Below are 17,150 nucleotides of genomic sequence, written 5' to 3' on the forward strand. Positions count from 1 at the left end.
GTTGTCATTTGCATGGCTGCGCTATCACGGCGTGCCTGCGAGAGACTAGTTTAGACGCCTCAATGCTGTTCTCGACAAATCCCGCTCCCTCGTGTCTCGATCGTGCTTTAGAACCCTGCAATCTTCATTAGTCTCCTCACTTGCCGCAAGTCTCGCATCCAGGTACTCACGCAAAGGCGTAAAGAACCACCGGTTCTTCCCACTCAAATACCGCTCCTCCAGAGTCTGCTTCACCTTCTTCTTCGCATCCTCCCGCTGGCTCACCTCCGAGAACGTATCATTCGACACCACGCCCTTCAGCCCCTCGAGCTCCAGCGTGTACCGCGTCGGCATCAGGTGGTTGTAGTTGATGGCCTTGATGAAGGGCTTGACTTTGCTGCGCTTCGTCTGGCGGGCCTTGGACATGCGGCGGGTCACTTGGAGGGGGTAGCGCTCGATGCCGGCGACGAGGGCGTGCGGGAAGGGGTGCTTCTTCGTGCCGTTGTCTTGGGGCTGGATGATGACGACTTTCTTGCCGGCGTAGCGGCCGCGCGAGATGATGGCCTGGATAGCATTAGTTTTCTGGGTGGTTGTTAATGGGTGGTTTCGCGTACCACTCGGCCGACCTTGAGGACTGTGGAATTGTCAGCGATGCCATTGCGGAAAGTTGTAAGGGTCGCATACACTTCATATTTGCTGTGTTCCTCGTGCTGTGGTGTAGCTGGTCGATTAACGTTGTCTTGAAGTTGATCGCATTTCAGAAGTTCTGGTGGGCTTGGCATTGCCGAAGGCGGAACGTCCCGCTCGCTCGCCGCACTTGCCGTGCTCGGCGGTCGTTGCTGCCCAATGTTTACATGTTTACTCGGCAAAGCGCAGATCCCAAAAAACGATACACTTCGTCGTCTCACAACACTCGCACACTCTGTCATACTACTCGACCGCTCGCTCTCTTACCGCATTGGACGGACTTTGGAGAAGCATTGAGCAGGACTACAATGCAATCGACGACCGCATGATTGGGACCATCGCCTAGCGACCGCATACATTCCACGGCTCCAATACCTCTATCCACCATGCCGGCGACGGAGAGGGAAGCTTCTCGCGACAGCGAGGTCAGACATCAGCATTCTTGGAGCGAGTCAGGAAGGATGAGCGTCCCTATGTACGTCCTCCGCCTCCACAGTCGATGCTGGAGAGGCCGGCCGGCGCGAACATGTCACGATGCACCTGCTAACGTCGATCAAACGCAGGTGGGATAGCTCAGATCCGGATCGCGCGCCGCCGCCTCTTCCACTCAACCCAACTCACAGTCCGACGACGAAGGCGAACACATCCGCAGGTATTGCCGCGGCTGCCAGGCAAATTGTCGAAAGGGCTCGGGAGAGCCAACCACTTTCATCCTACACATCCAACAACGGCACTCCACAAGGCTCACCGGAGAGGTCGCTGATCAAAGGCGCGCATCACAAGCGCATGCAGAGTTTGCAGACAGGAAACGTCAAGGACCTGCGCAACTATCTGGACAACAGGTCGCCGGAGCGGTCACCGGAGAGGCCGGTGTCAGGCGGTGGATTCTCTTCGTTCAGTCGGCAGGAGAGCAAGGAGGATATCTTCGAGCGATCATCTACTCCGACTCCAGCGCCGCGCGATCCACTGAAGGATACTCCGAGTCTAAGGCCATCCACACGACCAGGGCCTCGACCGCTGCTGGGCGAGAACACTCCTCCATCTGCGACTATGCTTGCGCTTCAGACGATGCAGGTACCGGAGCAGCCATTGCACGATGTCACCAATGGACCAGCCACACCAACACTACCACGATCAAATAGCAACTTCGACCGGTCAAGCAGCAATTACGATCTTTCCAGCCAGCTGCTCAACTTGACCTCAATCGCTACAAATCTGCAGAAAGAGATGACAGCCCTCAGCAGACGGAGCAAAGACAACGCTACGGATCTGCTCAGCCTGAAAGACGCGACCAATAAGCGCGACGAAGAAATCCACAAGTCGCTGCGACGCCTTGGGATGAACCTTGACCCAGGTCTCCTGGGCCCACCTCCAGTGCCAGGTGAAGTGGGCCGGAGCGCGAGCAGTTTCGCGACGTTCTTGGATAACAAGCCATTCAACTCGCCTCCATCTGCACAGAAGTCGTATAGTGTGCCACGAGCAGCCAGCGCGCATAGCTTCCTGGAGGAGAGAATTGGCTCGCCATCGCCATTCTCTATTGAAGGCACTGCAAGCATGGCGATGCTAGAGAAGATCATCCGCGACATGGTTACGAAAGATGGCCAGGATCACCTGCAGCGACTTCTGACTGAGCTGTTGGAGAAGAGTCAGAAGGAGAACGTAGAGGCTGCAAGGAAGGTGGAAGAGCTATCTGAGTTCATCAAGGAGAAGTCCGGATCGCAAGCCATAGTCCGCGTCTCGAAGGATGGCCCACCCAAACTGGACCTCAACTTCGACTCACCCAACTCGATGCAGAAGACGCGCGATGCTGGTGGAAAGGAAGCGAGGATGATTGGCACAGACTCCGAGATCATCAAGATGCTTGAGCACATCAAGAGCGCCATGACGCATACCGGAGGAACCACGTCGGAAGTTAAGGGCATTGTCCGCGACCTGCGCGGTGAGATCCTAGGTATGGGAAGGGATCTGGGTCAGAAGCTGGAGAAAGTCAGCACTTCGCAGCTGACCAACGCTCTCGACCGATCCATCGAAGACGGACAAGGTGGTCTGGACGCCGGAGAGGTCCAGAGCATCATCGACGAGAGCATAGCTGATCTCAAGACGCATATCTCTAACTTGATGCAGCAACGCGCCGAGGAGGACGACAACACTTTCAAGCAGCTCGCAAACACCAGAGGCGGCCCGGATGGTGAAGAGATGCTTGCTGTTATCAAGCATGCACTGTCTGAGCACGCGGACAGCATCGTGAAGCACGAGCCTGAGTCTGGTGACTCCAGCGTGGACCGAGAGGCGATCCTGGAGGTGGTAAAGGAAGGACTTGAGGGCTTTGAACCCGATATCTCGATACAGCAGTTTGGCCTTGAGCGTGAAGAGATCCTTGATGTGCTCAAGCAGGGCTTCGAGGACCATTCGAACAGCAGGGCAGAGCCAGCTGTCGCCAGTGTCGACAAGGGCGAGGTCTTCGAGGCGGTGCAGGAAGCGTTGAAGGACTTCAGGACTCCGCTGCCGGATGAGCAGATCGAGCAGATGAGGGAGGAGCTGCTCGGGAGCGTTCGACAGGCGCTTGAGCAGTTCAGCCCACCACCAGCTGGTCCAGCGGACGACGAAGCCACAAGATTCGCAGTCATCGAGGCTGTGAAGGAGGGTCTTGCCAACCATGGACCATCCGCACCAAGAGAGATGGAGATCAGCCGCGAGGATCTCTTCGACGCCGTCAAGGCCAGCTTGGATGGTTCTGCCATTCCTTTCGGTGGTCTGGGCGAAGAAGTTCTGAGGCAACTGCAAGACCTTGTCGATGGCATGAGAGTCGAGTTCCAGCAGTACATCGCTGCCAACGGCCGTGATACCGAGCAGGTCCTGGACGCAGTCAAGGATGGTCTCGAGTCGCTACGAGGCGAGATCGAAAGCTACGTTGACCGGGCGCAGGATGTCACTGGCAAGGACGAGATTGTGGATGCTCTCAAAGATGGCCTGGAACAGCTACGAGCAGATACCCAAGGCTACGTCGCCGAAGGTCCAACAAACGACAAAAGCAAGGCCGACATGGTTCAGTACCTCAGGTCTGAGTTCGAGCATCTCCACGAGGTCATTGGCTCTCGTGACATGGCTCGCGATAGCGGCGAAGAGTTGCAACCACAGCACGCCGCCGAAGTCATCCTCGCGCTCAAGGAGGGCATGGAAGAATTAAAGTCCCATGTCGGCAATTCTCGGAGCGTCGACGGCGAAGAATCAGGACCCAGCGAGGAGATGCTTGAAGCCATGAAGGAGGAGTTCGAACAGCTCAAGACTGCTGTCCTCAACGCCAATGCGAACGACAAGAGCGAGCTGATCGAAACGATCCAGGACAGCTTGGGCGCTCTGCACGCCAGATTCAACGGCAGCGAGATGAGCGGCCTCTCCGGCGGCGCCACGGAGGACATCATCAACGAGATGCATACTGAATTCTCGCAGCTGAAGGAGTCATTGCACTCCATCATCGGGGATGCTGATCGCGACGCCATTGTGAGCGGTGTCAAGCAGTCGATCGATGACCTCCGCACACAGCTCTCTGCGGACCAGAGCGATGCTGCGGCCGAAGCGCTGGGAGCCATCAAGGAAGAACTTGAAGGCTTCAAGGAGTCCATGGGTAGTTCTGTTGTCGTTGGCGGTGGCGGCAATGGGCAGGTCAGTGACGAGACGCTCGAATCTATCCGTACTGGCCTAGACGAGATCAAGGAATCGGTAGCCAAAGGCAGCGACTTAGGCCTCACAGATGAGCTCCTTGAAGCCATCCAAGGCGAGTTCGACAAGCTTCGCAACGGCATCGCCACCAGCGTGGCCCATGGAGGCTCTCAAGAAGAAGTTCTTGACGCCGTCCGTCTCGGTCTCGACGACCTGCGAAGCCACATCGACAAGAAGTCTCAAGATCCAGAGCAGCGCGACACGCAGCACACGGAGCTCTTGGATGCCATCAACGAGGGACTGGAAAGCTTGCACACTGATGTGATCAAGACGCTCGACAAGCCACTGGATATGACCGTGAACTACGAGATCTTGGACACGCTCAAGGAAGGTCTTGCCGGACTCAGGGCGGACATTGATAAGCTCAAGTCTGCTGATGGGACTGCGATTATGCCCAAGGGTGGAGAGATCGTGCTCGCTGATGGCGCGGAGGTTGGCCAGGCGAGGGACGTCGGTGCTGAGGCCGGGGTCGCCGCGGGTGTTGCTGCTGCCGCTGCGACCGGGATGAATGATGAAGGCGTTGAGAAGATTGAGATGGCGATTACGCAGTTGCAGATGAAGATCGATGCGATGAGCGCGTCCTTGGGGGATCTTGGGACTGCGAGACCGGCTGCGGAGTCTGTCGAGCGGGAGGACATCATCGCTCTCAAGGTGCTGCTAAAGGATATTCAGGACAGTGTTGTCTCGATGGCTGAGCGAGAGCAGCCTGCACCTGGTGAGGGTGCGGCGATGAAGGAGGATACTGATGCCATTGAAACGCTGCTCAGGAACACGAAATCACAGCTCGAGGACATGGCGATGCCAGATCCGGCGAACGTGGTTACCAAGGACCAGATGGATGCTTTGGAAGCTACTGTTCGTGTCACCAACGAAGGTATCGACGGGCTTGTCGATAAACTGGAGAACACCACGGCAGGCAAAGCGGACGTCGCTGTCGTCGAAGTGCTTGCGCAGGACCTCAAGACCGCAATGGATGAGCTCAAGGACCGCATGCCGGTGCCCGATCCGGACGAAGAGAAGCCGGAGCTCATGACCAAAGCCGACCTTGATATCCTTGGTGTAATGTGCACCGACATCAAAACGAGAGTCAACGAGATGGTTATTCCGGACCCTGAGGAGCTACCTTCGAAGGCCGATGTCGAACAGCTTCACGGCCTGATCACTGACTTCCGCGAGAGCCATGACAAGCTCAAGGAGAGTTATGAGACGGACATTGCTGTCACCGCCAAAGCCTTCGATGATCGCAAGCAGGAGTTCGAGGAGACTGTCCAACAGCTTACCGACTTCAAGGACTCCCTTTCCGAGATGAAGGAAGAGCTTTTGGCCAAACTTGGCGACGGCGAGACCGGCATCGACACTTTGGGCGAGACGCTGAAGAGTCTTGAGGAGAAGACTAGCCATGAACCGGTGACGGCTGAGATTCAAAGCCTGCTGGAGAAGGTCAAGGAGGAGTTCGAGCGCGCACATGGCTCGATCGAAGCGATCAAGGTCGACCATAACGAAGCCGCCGAATCGTCGCTGGAGAAGCAAGCAGAGCACAAGGAGGCGCTGGTGACCGAGATTGGTGAGAAGCTCGAGACATACTTCGACGGCCTCATGTCCAAGTACGATGACGCTCAGCACGCTGCTGAAGAGAAGGCCAAGGGCATGGAGGAGAACGCTGCTAAGCAGGACGAGATGTTGACGAACATGAAGACTATGACGGATGACCTGCGCTTGTCCATCGATACTCTTGGATCGACGCTTACTGCTTTCCCGGAAACCATGGAGAAGATGACCGAGGAGTCGAAGACCGTGTTCAACAAGGTCGACGACACTTACAACAAGCTCGACGAGACTCAAGAGGGCCTCAAGTTCGAGCACTCGGTCACTCGGGATGAGGTTGCCAAAGTCCTCGCTGCCATCGGTGGCCTGCAGAGCGACTTGTCGGAGCACAATCCTCGTTTCATGGTCACGCTGAAGGAAGTCCAAGCCATGCTCGGCCAGCACTACGAGCACTCGCAGAAGGCTTCCGACGCGGCCGCTGAGCACGCACAGGCAGTGAAGGAGTTGCAGGAGCAAGTTCGCGGGATAGGAACCCAGAACGAGGAGCTCAAGACCAACATGTCTTCGCTGCCCCAGCTTATGCCGGCTCCTTCCACCGACAGTGCGCCTCCGCCAGAGCCTGAGCGCTACGATGATACCGTAATGCATGAGAAGCTGGACAAGCTGGTGGGTCATGCTGAGGAGGCTTCAAAGGGTTCCGCGCAGCTTGAGCGTCTCGACCAGATCCATGAGAAGGTCATGGCGACTGCGGCTGAGGTTTCGGCTTTCGTGGCCACGCAGGCGAAGCAGATCACTGAAGAGCACGAGAGCAAGGAGCGCGAAGCTGAAGAGCTGGCGTTGCTGCTTGAGCGCAGACAGGCGAAGAAGGACGAGATTGAAGACGACATCACGGTCCTCAACGACGAGAAGGACACGCTCAGGACTGCCGTCGAGGCTCTCAGGGCTGAGAAGGAGGCTCTGACCTCTCAGAAGTCCCGTCTTGCTGCTGACGTCTCCTCGCTCGAGACAGCGATGCATATTCGTCGCGAAGAACTGCACGAGATGGACAAGAAGGCCGAAGGCATCGAGCGACGCATGCTCGAGGGCGTCATGAACCAATCTCGGATGCTGCTCCTCGCAAAGAGCGCCAAACCCGCACCTTCTCCCAAGAAGAAGCCTCAGGGCCGTGACCTGCGAGTCCCCAGCAATGCTTCCGCCACTTCAGCCCAGACCGTCACCTCCTCCGTTCCGGCCATGAAAGCCAACCACTCCCTCGCCATGAAGTCCCGCCCAGGCATGCAGCGTAACGGCGCCCTCTCCAACACAGCCGAGCGCCGCATCATGTCCCTCAACCAGATCAACAACAACGTCGCCTACGGCGGCAGCACCCTCTCCTCCAACCCCAGCCTGGCTTCGCAGGGCATGAAGCGCAGCCATTCCGTCAAGACACAGTATCCGCGTAAGCCTTCTTGGGCCGGGAAGCGCGACCTCCTGGCCCCAGTGGAGCAGAACAAGGAGAACGAGACGCTGTCCGAAGAGAGCGAGGATGAGCTTCAGCGGCCCGACTCGCCTAGTGTGTACGGGAGTGATGCAGCTACCGAGCGAAGGACGAGTTTGATGAGTGGACGGGACAGTTACTCGACGTATCCTGAAGGTAGCGGGACGGAGGGTATCACGCCCGGGGTGGAGAGCCGGATGAGCTATGGCACTTCTGATCTCTCATATGGCACTGGCAGCTACATGACAGGCAGCGAGATCGATCGCCGTACCAGCCTGGGAAGCTCAGCTGAGGGTGTGGTGGCAGGTGGCCAGAGCGTCATCGACGAGGAGCCGAGCGAGGAGGAGTTCCATGAGCTGAGCGGCGACGAAGGCGAAGGGCAAGAAGAGCAGGCAGAGGCCGAAGCCGAAGCCGAGGAGGCTGCGCCGCTGCAGCTGCGACTCGAAGCGGCGCCCGGGGGTGATCCGGAGGCGGACAAGCAGAAGGTGACGTGGCCACATGCTTTCGATAGTGCGTTGGGGAGTGATATGCCGACGGCCGCGTTGAGTAGTGTGGATGGGGGGAGTTACTTTGGGCGGTAGATCAGGATGAGGGGTTGCATGAGTGGCGGAAGGGTTGTTTGGCGTTGTTGGATTTGATGGACGGTCGTGTATATGCGGTGTTTGGAGAGGCGGAGTGTTTGGTTTGGCGGGCGTTCTGAACGACATCCATTTCGACAGCTTGTCTGTGCAGTCATTACGTAGCACCACATCGTACTGTACAGTGTTTCCACATCCTACAACTTCGCCTTCATCTTCTTTCCATCCCCGCTCGTAAAGTAGTCCTTCACCGCCACCCTCGCCTTCTCCACCACCGCCGGATCCTCCACCGTCGCCGGCACATTAACCTCCTTCCCAAACTCCCCCTCGAGCCCATTCTCCAACAACTCCTTCAACACCCTACGCAAAGTCTTCCCCGACCTCGTCTTGGGAATAATCCCCGGCGCCGAAATCACACCGCCCAAACTCGCTATGGGTCCGATATGATGTCTCAACCTCCCATTCAGGTCTTTGAGCAGATCCGAAGGGGCGTCGGGCAGCGTGAGGAAGGCGAAGGGCACGTGGCCTTTCATTTGGTCCGGCATGGGGACGACGGCGACTTCGGTTACGGAGGGGTTGGAGCCGATGGCTTGTTCGATGGCGCCCGTGCTGAGGCGGTGGGCGGCGACGTTGATTACGTCGTCGGAGCGGGACATTACGTGGACGTAGCTAGATTGGATAAGGATTTAGTTGATGTGGGAGATGGTAAAGGGAGGGGAAGGGGAGTGCGTACCCGTCTTCGTCAATCATGCCTGCGTCGCCGGTATCGATCCATTCCCCGTTGAAGCGTTTCAAATAGCTTTTATAGAAGCGCTCGTCGTCACGCCAGAGGGTCGTGAAACCTGATGGCGCGAACGGGATGCCGAGCACGATATTGCCCATTGTGCCTTTTGAGAGCTCTTTGCCCTCGTCGTCGACTGTGCGGATGTCGAAGCCCGGCATGGGTTTGCCTGCTGAGCCGGGCTTGATTTTGAGCGGTTCGACGAACTCGTGGTCGGAGAGGTTGGAGGTGGTTTTGGGCAGGAGCGCGATGCCGGTCATGGGTGAGCCGGACTCGGAGGACCACCAGTGGTCGATGACTTGGGCGTTGGGCGCGCCGTGTTGCTTGACGAGGTCGTTGTACATTGTCACGATGGAGGGTTCTGAGCGCTCGCCTGCGAGGAAGAGAGAGCGTAGTTGGCGTAGACCGCCTTTCTCGCCGCGGGTTTTGAAGTGCTTATTCTCCGGATCTTCCTTTCTCACAGCTCGAAGTGCTGTTGGCGCTGTGAAGAACGTGTTGACTTTGTACTCCTCCAGTATCCGCCAGAACGTGCTTGCGTCCGGTGTCCCGACCGGCTTTCCTTCGAATAGCACCGTCGTCGCTCCGGCGAGGAGAGGTGCGTACAGGATGTAGCTGTGTCCAACCACCCAGCCAACATCACTAGCAGTGAACATCACGTCCCCAGGCCCTCTGATACCGAACAGATACCGTATCGACAAGTTCAAACCCACAGCATGCCCACCAGCTTCTCTCAACACACCTTTCGGCAGCCCAGTCGTGCCCGACGTATAAATGATATACAACCCATCCCCACTCTTCACCGGGACATTATCCGCCTTCACCCCCCTCTTCCTCGCATCCTCCATCAGCGTCTTCCAATCCCTCTCCCCCTCCTCCTTCCTAATGTCCTCCCACTGACTCTGTTCCCTCTGCCAAACAAGCGTCTTCGCAACCTTATGCGGACTCTGCTCAATCGCCCCTCGAACCATCGGCTGATAAGGAATCGGGCCCTTCGCGCCTTCAATCCCACAGCTCGCCGTCAGAATCGCAGCAGGCTGACTCGCTTCAATGCGCTGCGCGAGGGAGGAAGCAGAGAAGCCGCCGAAGACTACTGCGTGTATTGCGCCTAGTCTCGCGACAGCTAAAATACCAATTAAGGTCGCGGGTATCATGGGCATGTAGACGATCACCGTATCCCCCTTCTTCACTCCCTGCTCGCGCAACACTCCCGCTAGTGTCGCGACCTCCTCTTGCAGCTCAGAGTACGAGATCTTCTGCTTCGAGCCCGAGACGGGCGAGTCCCAGATAATCGCCGTCTGGTCCCCATGCCCGTTTTCAACGTGTCGGTCGATGCAGTTGTAGGTTGTGCTGATCTCGCCGTCGGGGAACCAGGTCCAGGTGCTGTGAGAGGTGCCGGAGGCGAGTTTGCGAGTGCTTTTGCGGAAGGCGGTGGTTGGGGTGGTGTGCCATGTTAACTGTTGTGCTTGATGGGCCCAGAATTTGGAGGGGTCTTTGACTGAGAGGTCGTAGGCTTCGTCTTGCGGATGAGGAGGCATGGTGGGTATGGTACACGGAGAAGAGACTTGGGATGGAAGGATTACATGCACGAGACGTTAAGAGACAACCAGCAACAACGATGATGATCGCCAATACCTCTTCGGCTCAGCGGCGTTCGGGGAGAGCTCCCTCGGACGTCTTGAACGCGAGCTCTGAGCGCGTTGGTGGTAGTCGAGCACGAGTCAGTGATGATGATGCTGTGGGGAAGCCGGGGTAAAGGATGTCAGAAGGATGCCAAGAGCTGGCCTCGAAAGGAGATGAATGTGAATGTCTCTCCTGAGAGATCCGCTGGGAGAGACATCAACATCGCACACTTCTCGAATGGCGCGCAGTCAGTCTCACATTCCGAGTTTGATGCAAAAAGAAATCGGTCCTCGAGTGAAAGGGAATAGAACGCCTGGCAAACCACGAGAAGACAAGATGCGACAGCAGGCAGGATCGCAAGCAATGACCATTCTTCGAAGACGATGACCATGTCGCTGCGAAACCTGAAGCCGGGTGGCCGTTTTGCACGCCCCTCGTGATAGGCGTCCGCTCTTCGAAGAACTCCTGCCACGTCGCGAGCGTTCACCACTGAGTTCTCAAGGTGACGAAGTGGCGACCACGTAGTCGTGTCCAGATGCAAAGATGGCGTACACGTGCAGCGCCACGACGTTGCTCGACGGTCACCTGTCGTAGCTGGCAAGGCGCTCGTCGATCGCTCCAGGCACATCCACACCACCACCTCATACCTACGAGCCACCCTCCAACACACCATCGGGACTGCCTGAGACAATTGCCATCCGATCACCACGTTGCTGATGGAATGAGAGCTGCCAAAAGCGCCCACCGCCATGTTCTTGGGCGTCGTGTGCGTGCGTGACGATCGCAAGGTGGAGGTCCAATGGTTGTTGGAGATGAAGCTCAGAGGGCGGATGTCGTGTGAGTCCCTTGCTTCCACAAAACAATCGTCGCATTCACAGCATTGGTGCGGATTGGCATACAAGCCCGTGTGCGACACGAAGGCTCTGTGGTGGTTGCTTGCGGACGAGAAGTGCTGTATTGGATGCGAAAAAGCCAGTTCTTGGTGGTTGCCAATTGGTCTTCAGGCGGAAATAGATTGAGGGCTCTGCTTTTTGAGTGCTTCTAGAAGGCATTGTTTCAACCGTGGGAAGATCGACGGCGCGCTTGGGGTGCTGCATATGCTGTGTCACGAGCGGGGATCGTTCGCTTTTCAGGACTCGCGCATCGGGAAGTGCTGCAACATGAACAGCATCACGAGCATTGCACGCAGTAAGTATGAAAATTCCATCACAGCTCGAGCGCTCTTGCTGAACAATACCGCTGAAGCTTCCTGAGCTTCATCCCAATCAAGCATTTGTCCCTGGATCGCAGGAGTTCGGTACCTGTCGCTATCGATCCAGGCATCTGGTAAGCACGCAGCCAATCCATTGGCTGCGCAAGTGAAAACGGAGTCCGACCTCCTGGGTTTCACAGGACGTACGTCAAGCTCTCGCGCAAGTGCTTCTGCGATGGCAACGATGATCCCAGTGGAGCATCGTGCTGTGCATGGGTCAACGGCGTGTCGATGTCGTGGAGGCGAACGGCTCGCTCAGGTTTGGCGCTTGGGGACATCCCTTGTGGTGTGCTTGACAGGGGGCGTATTCATGGGCAAACGAGGTCGACGGAGACTTCCACCCCGTCAATGTCGATAACATCCCGCTCCTGGCTCGCAGGCTCGTATTGGGAAGATGGCGCTCGGACTGGCAGGTCGCTCTTGCCCAAGTCGGACGGCGCATGCCCGTCAAGTGCGGCAATGGCAGCAACCCATTCTCCCCAGCCTTCCGCTCCACCCTGCAGCCCTGCGTCTCTGCTGCGTCTGCGCTGCACGTCAGGATGCTTGTCCAGTGCCAAAGAAAGGTATAAGTCGCTGTTTGTTTGCCTTGCCTTCTTTTTTCGTGCGTGCTTCGGGTTCTTGCTTGCTTTCTGCTGTGACTTCATTTTCTGTTCACTGGTGGCTGTGGTTGACGTTGGCTCAACCTCAACGGAAGATTGTTGCCGAGCTGGTTCACGTGGCATGACGAATCGTTCGAGCGACATGCGCTGATTGTGAGCTCATACAACTCCTGCTGTGCTTCCGGGAAGACATTCGCTATCGGGCTGGTGCGATACTGCTATCCGCGACTTGGTGTCACCGTTCCACTCTTCGTGGCGATTGAACAAGGCCATTGAGAGATAACACACCGCTTCAGGGGCTCGATCATGTCTTCGACGCCTTCACATACCAACATGCTCTCAGCAATCCTGCTCGTGCTGCAGCTCTGCTTTCTCGTCAATGGCGTACCACTCTCACTCTGGCGGCATGAGGTCGACGAGGCATCTATGCCAAGGATATCAAACCCTGAGCGGCGGCAGGAGCCAACAGTCGCAATCACAGGCATCCAGACATACGGCGTGCAGTCACGGCTAGAGATCCGGCAGCTTGAAGCAAAAACAGATCAGTGGAATCTCTTCTTGCTCGGCCTCAGGCGATGCCAGCAGACAGACCAGAGCGACCTCACGTCTTACTACCAGATCGCAGGGATCCATGGCCGGCCTTACATCGCATGGGACGGCGTCCCGTCGGCAGATGGTCACAGCAGTCCTGGGTACTGCGCTCATGTGTCGAATGTGTTCTTAGCCTGGCACAGACCATATCTGGCATTGTTCGAGCAGACACTCTACCAGCACATGATTGATGCGGTCAACGAGTTCCCAGCTGGAGCAGTCCGCCAGCGGTACGCCTCTGCAGCATTGACATGGCGATTCCCATACTGGGACTGGGCTGCCACGCCTTCTGATGGCCAGAGCGTCTACCCAGCCAGCCTGCAGTCACCGACCGTCAACGTCACAATGCCCAACGGCACAGCCATCATCCCGAACCCCCTCTACTCCTACCAGTTCCACCCTGTCAGCGCCTCCGACTTCTACTTCAACCCCTTCGCCACCTGGAACGAAACCAAACGCTACCCCACCAGCTGGGACCTCGACGCCGTCAGCCAAAACCACCTCATCGGCCCAGTGCTCGACAACAACCGCGTCTCCTTCCAAGACCGCCTGTACAACCTCTTCACCAACTACGACAACTTTACCGAATTCGGCAACGAAGCCTGGATGCACCCGGGCCTGCAAGCATCGGATAGCTTGGAATCGCTCCACGACGCTATCCACAGCATCATGGGCAGCAATGGACACATGACGTATCTCGACTACTCCGCCTACGACCCCATCTTCTTCCTCCACCACGCAATGGTCGACCGCGCCTTTGCGCTGTGGCAGGCGCTGTACCCAGACAGCTACGTCGAGCCCATGTCCTCCGTCGAACAGACCTTCACCATCAGCGTCGGCGACGTGCTCGACGACTCTTCCGCGCTCGAACCTTTCTTCTCCACCGCAAAGCGGGACTACTGGACCGCCGGTTCCGTCCGCGATACCAAGCGCCTCGGCTACACGTACCCGGAACTCATCGGCAACCCCAACGTCTCCGACGTCAAAGCCGCGATCAACAAGTTATACGGCAACAGTTTCGGCAGCAGCAGCGGGCTCTCTAGGCGCGAGTCCCAGAACTCCACCGTCCCTTCCCGTGCTGCGGGCGAAGCCCATTTCGAAGCCGCATCTATCCCCGACGAAGTCGTCCTCGACGGCCGCCACCGCCAGTACCTCGCCAACATCCTCTCGCAGAAATTCGCCCTCAACGGGTCCTACGCCATCTACGTCTTCCTCGGCGACTTTGACGATACGCCGACGGCGTGGGCCACGAGTCCGAATTTAGTTGGGACGCACGCTGTCTTCGCCGCATTGGACGGCGGGGACGCTGTTAGCAATGCACAGGCGAGAGTGAAGAGGGACCATGCTGCTATTGCGGTCACGGGGACGATGCCGTTGACGTCGGTGTTGCTCGCCAAAGCTGAGAGCGGCGAACTATCCAGCATGCGCCCCAGCGTAGTGGAAGACTACCTAGAAGCTAACCTGCACTGGCGTGTCGGCATGGTACGTCCCCCATCCCTCCTACCCCTCCCCCTCATCTCCAAGTTCCAAACCAACCTGCTAACCCTGATGATCCATAGTTCGACGGCACACAAATCCCCCCCGACTCCGTCGCCGACCTGACCATCACCGTCATCACGGCGAAAGTGCAGCCCGCGGAGAGTGTGGATGATTTTCCGCAGTGGTCGGAGTTCACGGAGGTGACGAGGGTGACGCAGGGGAAGCCGGGGGGGTGTTGAGGTGGTGGTGGTGTCTTTGAGGAATGGGGGGTTGGGTACTTTGGCGCTGGTGGATTGGTGTGCTTGCTGCCTCATCGACTGATGGAAGTTATGATGGGCGTGAATGGTAATGTGTGATGCTCTGCGGTGACGATGGCTTGGGCATTTCAGGGGGGTGTAAATAATGAGAAACAGATGAGAAAAGTGAAAGACGAATTGATGAAACCGCCCGGATCGTGATTCTCATATCTCGTAAATCATGCAACTCTTCAGTTGTTCAGACCAATGGGTCGTGCTCCTACTCCCTGATCTCTGGCAGCCTGTTCTGACGATTCAAGCTCCCTCCTGCTGCACTCCGCCACCGGGATGGCATGATGATGTACCACGCATAGCCATAGCGCTCGTAACGGGCGTAACTGGGCCTTTGACAACCCCCGTCTATCCGAGAGGTCATGCTTGATCCGTCGTGAGCGCATTATTGTAGCTGCCGCTGGCTTCGTAATGTTCAGCTGGTCCCCTCTTGCGGCGAAGCTCAGGAGCCCGGCGGTCGCATTGGGCGGGTGGTGAAGATATCATCCTTCACGTACCCGCAAGCTTCAACCCATACTCCGCCCTAAACCACTCCCTCAACAAATCCCGCAACACCTCATCCGCCATCCCCTTCGCCTCCTCCGAAGTCTTCGCCTGCGCTTCAATGTACAGTTTGATCTTCGGCTCCGTCCCTGAGCCTCTCGCTGTGAACACCACATCCCCCAATTCGCACGTGATCATCTGCGCGCTTGCGTCGATTGGAAGCTCCGGCTCGTTGTCGGGCGTGGCGGTGTCGTAGCCAGTCGTGAGGTCCCGCCATCTGCTGATCGTGCGGCTGCCGACGGTCTCTGGTCGTGAGCCCTTGTTCAGACGGCGGACGTCGTTGAAGACTTTGTTCGTCGTCTCAGGGGATGGTGAAATGAGGTAGGTATTCGCATCCTCAAAGTATCCGTACTTCTGATACAGCGCCTGAAGCTTCGTGTACGGAGTCAAGCCTTGCTTCTTCCAATGCCCGCAAGCTTTGAGAAAGACCGCCGCTGCTGCAACACCGTCCTTATCCCAGCAGACGATCGGGAACATGTATCCGATGGCCTCTTCGAAAGCGTAGATTGGTTGGTACCCGGCTCGATTGAGGTCTTGAGCGATATTGCCGAGCCATTTGAAGCCGGTGAGAGTTTCTTGGAAGTGAAAGCCTTCCTTCTTTGCCATGGCGGCCAGCATGCGGGAAGAGACCGTGGTGGTTAGCATCGCCAGCTTGTCTCTTGGGCCTTGATGCATCTCAAACATGAAGGAGGCGAGCATGATGCCCATTTGGTTGCCGGTGAACTGGTGCCAATCTCCGTTTTCGAGTAGTTCGGCAGCGGCGAAGCGATCTGCGTCTGGGTCGTTGGCGAGGATGAGCTTGAGTCCTAGCTTGTTTGCTTCTTGCTTTGCCAGATCCAGGGCGCCCTTCTCCTCAGGGTTGGGGAACGGGATGGTGGGAAAGTCTGGGTCGGGTTTTGCCTGGGTCGGGACGGGTTGTAGAGCCTCAGAATACGAGCGACCAAGCATAAATTCAATTGCCCACGAGCCAACACCATGCAAAGGAGTGTAGACGCAAGGCAGGATTTGCTCGGGTTCAGCCGATGACGAGCTCGAGAGAAACGACACAAGACTTCTAATACGTTCGGAGTAGTACTGATTATTGGTTTCACACATGTCGTGCACATCTTCATGATCGTCGAGATCCGGACACACCCAGCTGTCTATACTTCCGACTTTTTCGATTTCCGCGGCGATACCGGCGTCGTGAGGAGGGATGATCTGACACCCATTGTTCCAGTATACCTTATAGCCGTTGTCGTCCTTGGGGTTGTGCGAGGCCGTGATCATTACACCGGCGTCTGCTTCATACTGCCTGACTGACCATGGCACCACGGGAGTATGCACGGGTGTGAAAGACCCGTAGATCGCGAAACCTTTCTCCAGAAAAGCAGCAATTGCCAGATTCGCAAACTTGATTGAATTGTGGCGACTGTCATGCTCGATAACGACGCTTGGTTTCTTCGCAGCCCCACGAGATGGTGTCTTCCTCGTTTTGAGAATGTAGTTCGCCAGCCCGTGCGATGCTTGAAGGACGGTCAACGAGTTCATGCAAGCAAAGCCAGCTTTCATGGGACCGCGTAGGCCAGCAGTGCCGAAAGCGATGCGCTTGCGGAGTCGTTTCTCGAGTTCGGCTTCATTCTTCTCACGCAGCAGAGTCTCGATCTCGTTCCTGGTGGTGGAATCCTGGTCCAGGGAGAGCCATCTCTGGGCGAGCTCTTCGATGGATTCCATGGTTGAGGCTGGGGCTCAGATTTTTGTGGTCGTCATCGCTGGCAATATGTTGGACCACCTAGTTTGCGATGCGGACCTGATGTTGGCAGTTGTCAGGATGTTTAATTTCTTTGGAGAGGAAGAATCGTTGTTATCGCCATGACTTTCATGACTTTCACGTGCAAGCAAGTCCGCCCCCGACAGAAGTGTAGTGCAGCTCACTAGCGTGTTTTGTGCTAGCCGAATGCGGAAGTCGCGAACCACTTTCCAGACCTGATCTTCAACCACGCACTGGTTGC

At 57.0% G+C, this 17,150-nt stretch overlaps 5 protein-coding genes across 5 annotated transcripts; 2 read left to right on the top strand and 3 right to left on the bottom strand.

Annotated features, from left to right (window-relative positions):
- Positions 1 to 45: 45 nt before the first annotated feature.
- RPL27B (60S ribosomal protein L27B) lies at positions 46 to 761 on the bottom strand (the record flags this gene model as incomplete). Its single annotated transcript, XM_064803292.1, has 2 exons — positions 46 to 543; positions 594 to 761. 2 exons carry the CDS (start codon positions 759 to 761, stop codon positions 46 to 48), a joined length of 666 nt encoding a protein of 221 aa, XP_064658207.1.
- A 291-nt stretch (positions 762 to 1,052) lies between these two features.
- LTR77_006051 (uncharacterized protein) lies at positions 1,053 to 7,989 on the top strand (the record flags this gene model as incomplete). Its single annotated transcript, XM_064803293.1, has 2 exons — positions 1,053 to 1,141; positions 1,230 to 7,989. The coding sequence occupies 2 exons, from the start codon at positions 1,053 to 1,055 to the stop codon at positions 7,987 to 7,989; spliced, it is 6,849 nt and encodes a 2,282-aa protein (XP_064658208.1).
- A 194-nt stretch (positions 7,990 to 8,183) lies between these two features.
- LTR77_006052 (uncharacterized protein) lies at positions 8,184 to 10,302 on the bottom strand (the record flags this gene model as incomplete). The annotated part of the gene is made up of 2 exons (XM_064803294.1): positions 8,184 to 8,655; positions 8,720 to 10,302. 2 exons carry the CDS (start codon positions 10,300 to 10,302, stop codon positions 8,184 to 8,186), a joined length of 2,055 nt encoding a protein of 684 aa, XP_064658209.1.
- Positions 10,303 to 12,571: 2,269 nt separating this feature from the next.
- Positions 12,572 to 14,547, top strand: LTR77_006053 (uncharacterized protein; the record flags this gene model as incomplete). The annotated part of the gene is made up of 2 exons (XM_064803295.1): positions 12,572 to 14,311; positions 14,389 to 14,547. The coding sequence occupies 2 exons, from the start codon at positions 12,572 to 12,574 to the stop codon at positions 14,545 to 14,547; spliced, it is 1,899 nt and encodes a 632-aa protein (XP_064658210.1).
- A 558-nt stretch (positions 14,548 to 15,105) lies between these two features.
- On the bottom strand, positions 15,106 to 16,872 carry LTR77_006054 (uncharacterized protein; the record flags this gene model as incomplete). The annotated part of the gene is made up of 1 exon (XM_064803296.1): positions 15,106 to 16,872. The coding sequence occupies one exon, from the start codon at positions 16,870 to 16,872 to the stop codon at positions 15,106 to 15,108; it is 1,767 nt and encodes a 588-aa protein (XP_064658211.1).
- Positions 16,873 to 17,150: the final 278 nt, after the last annotated feature.

The sequence above is a fragment of the Saxophila tyrrhenica genome (assembly GCF_035928015.1).
Source record: "Saxophila tyrrhenica strain CCFEE 5935 chromosome Unknown scaffold_9, whole genome shotgun sequence".
Lineage (NCBI taxonomy): Eukaryota > Fungi > Ascomycota > Dothideomycetes > Mycosphaerellales > Extremaceae > Saxophila > Saxophila tyrrhenica.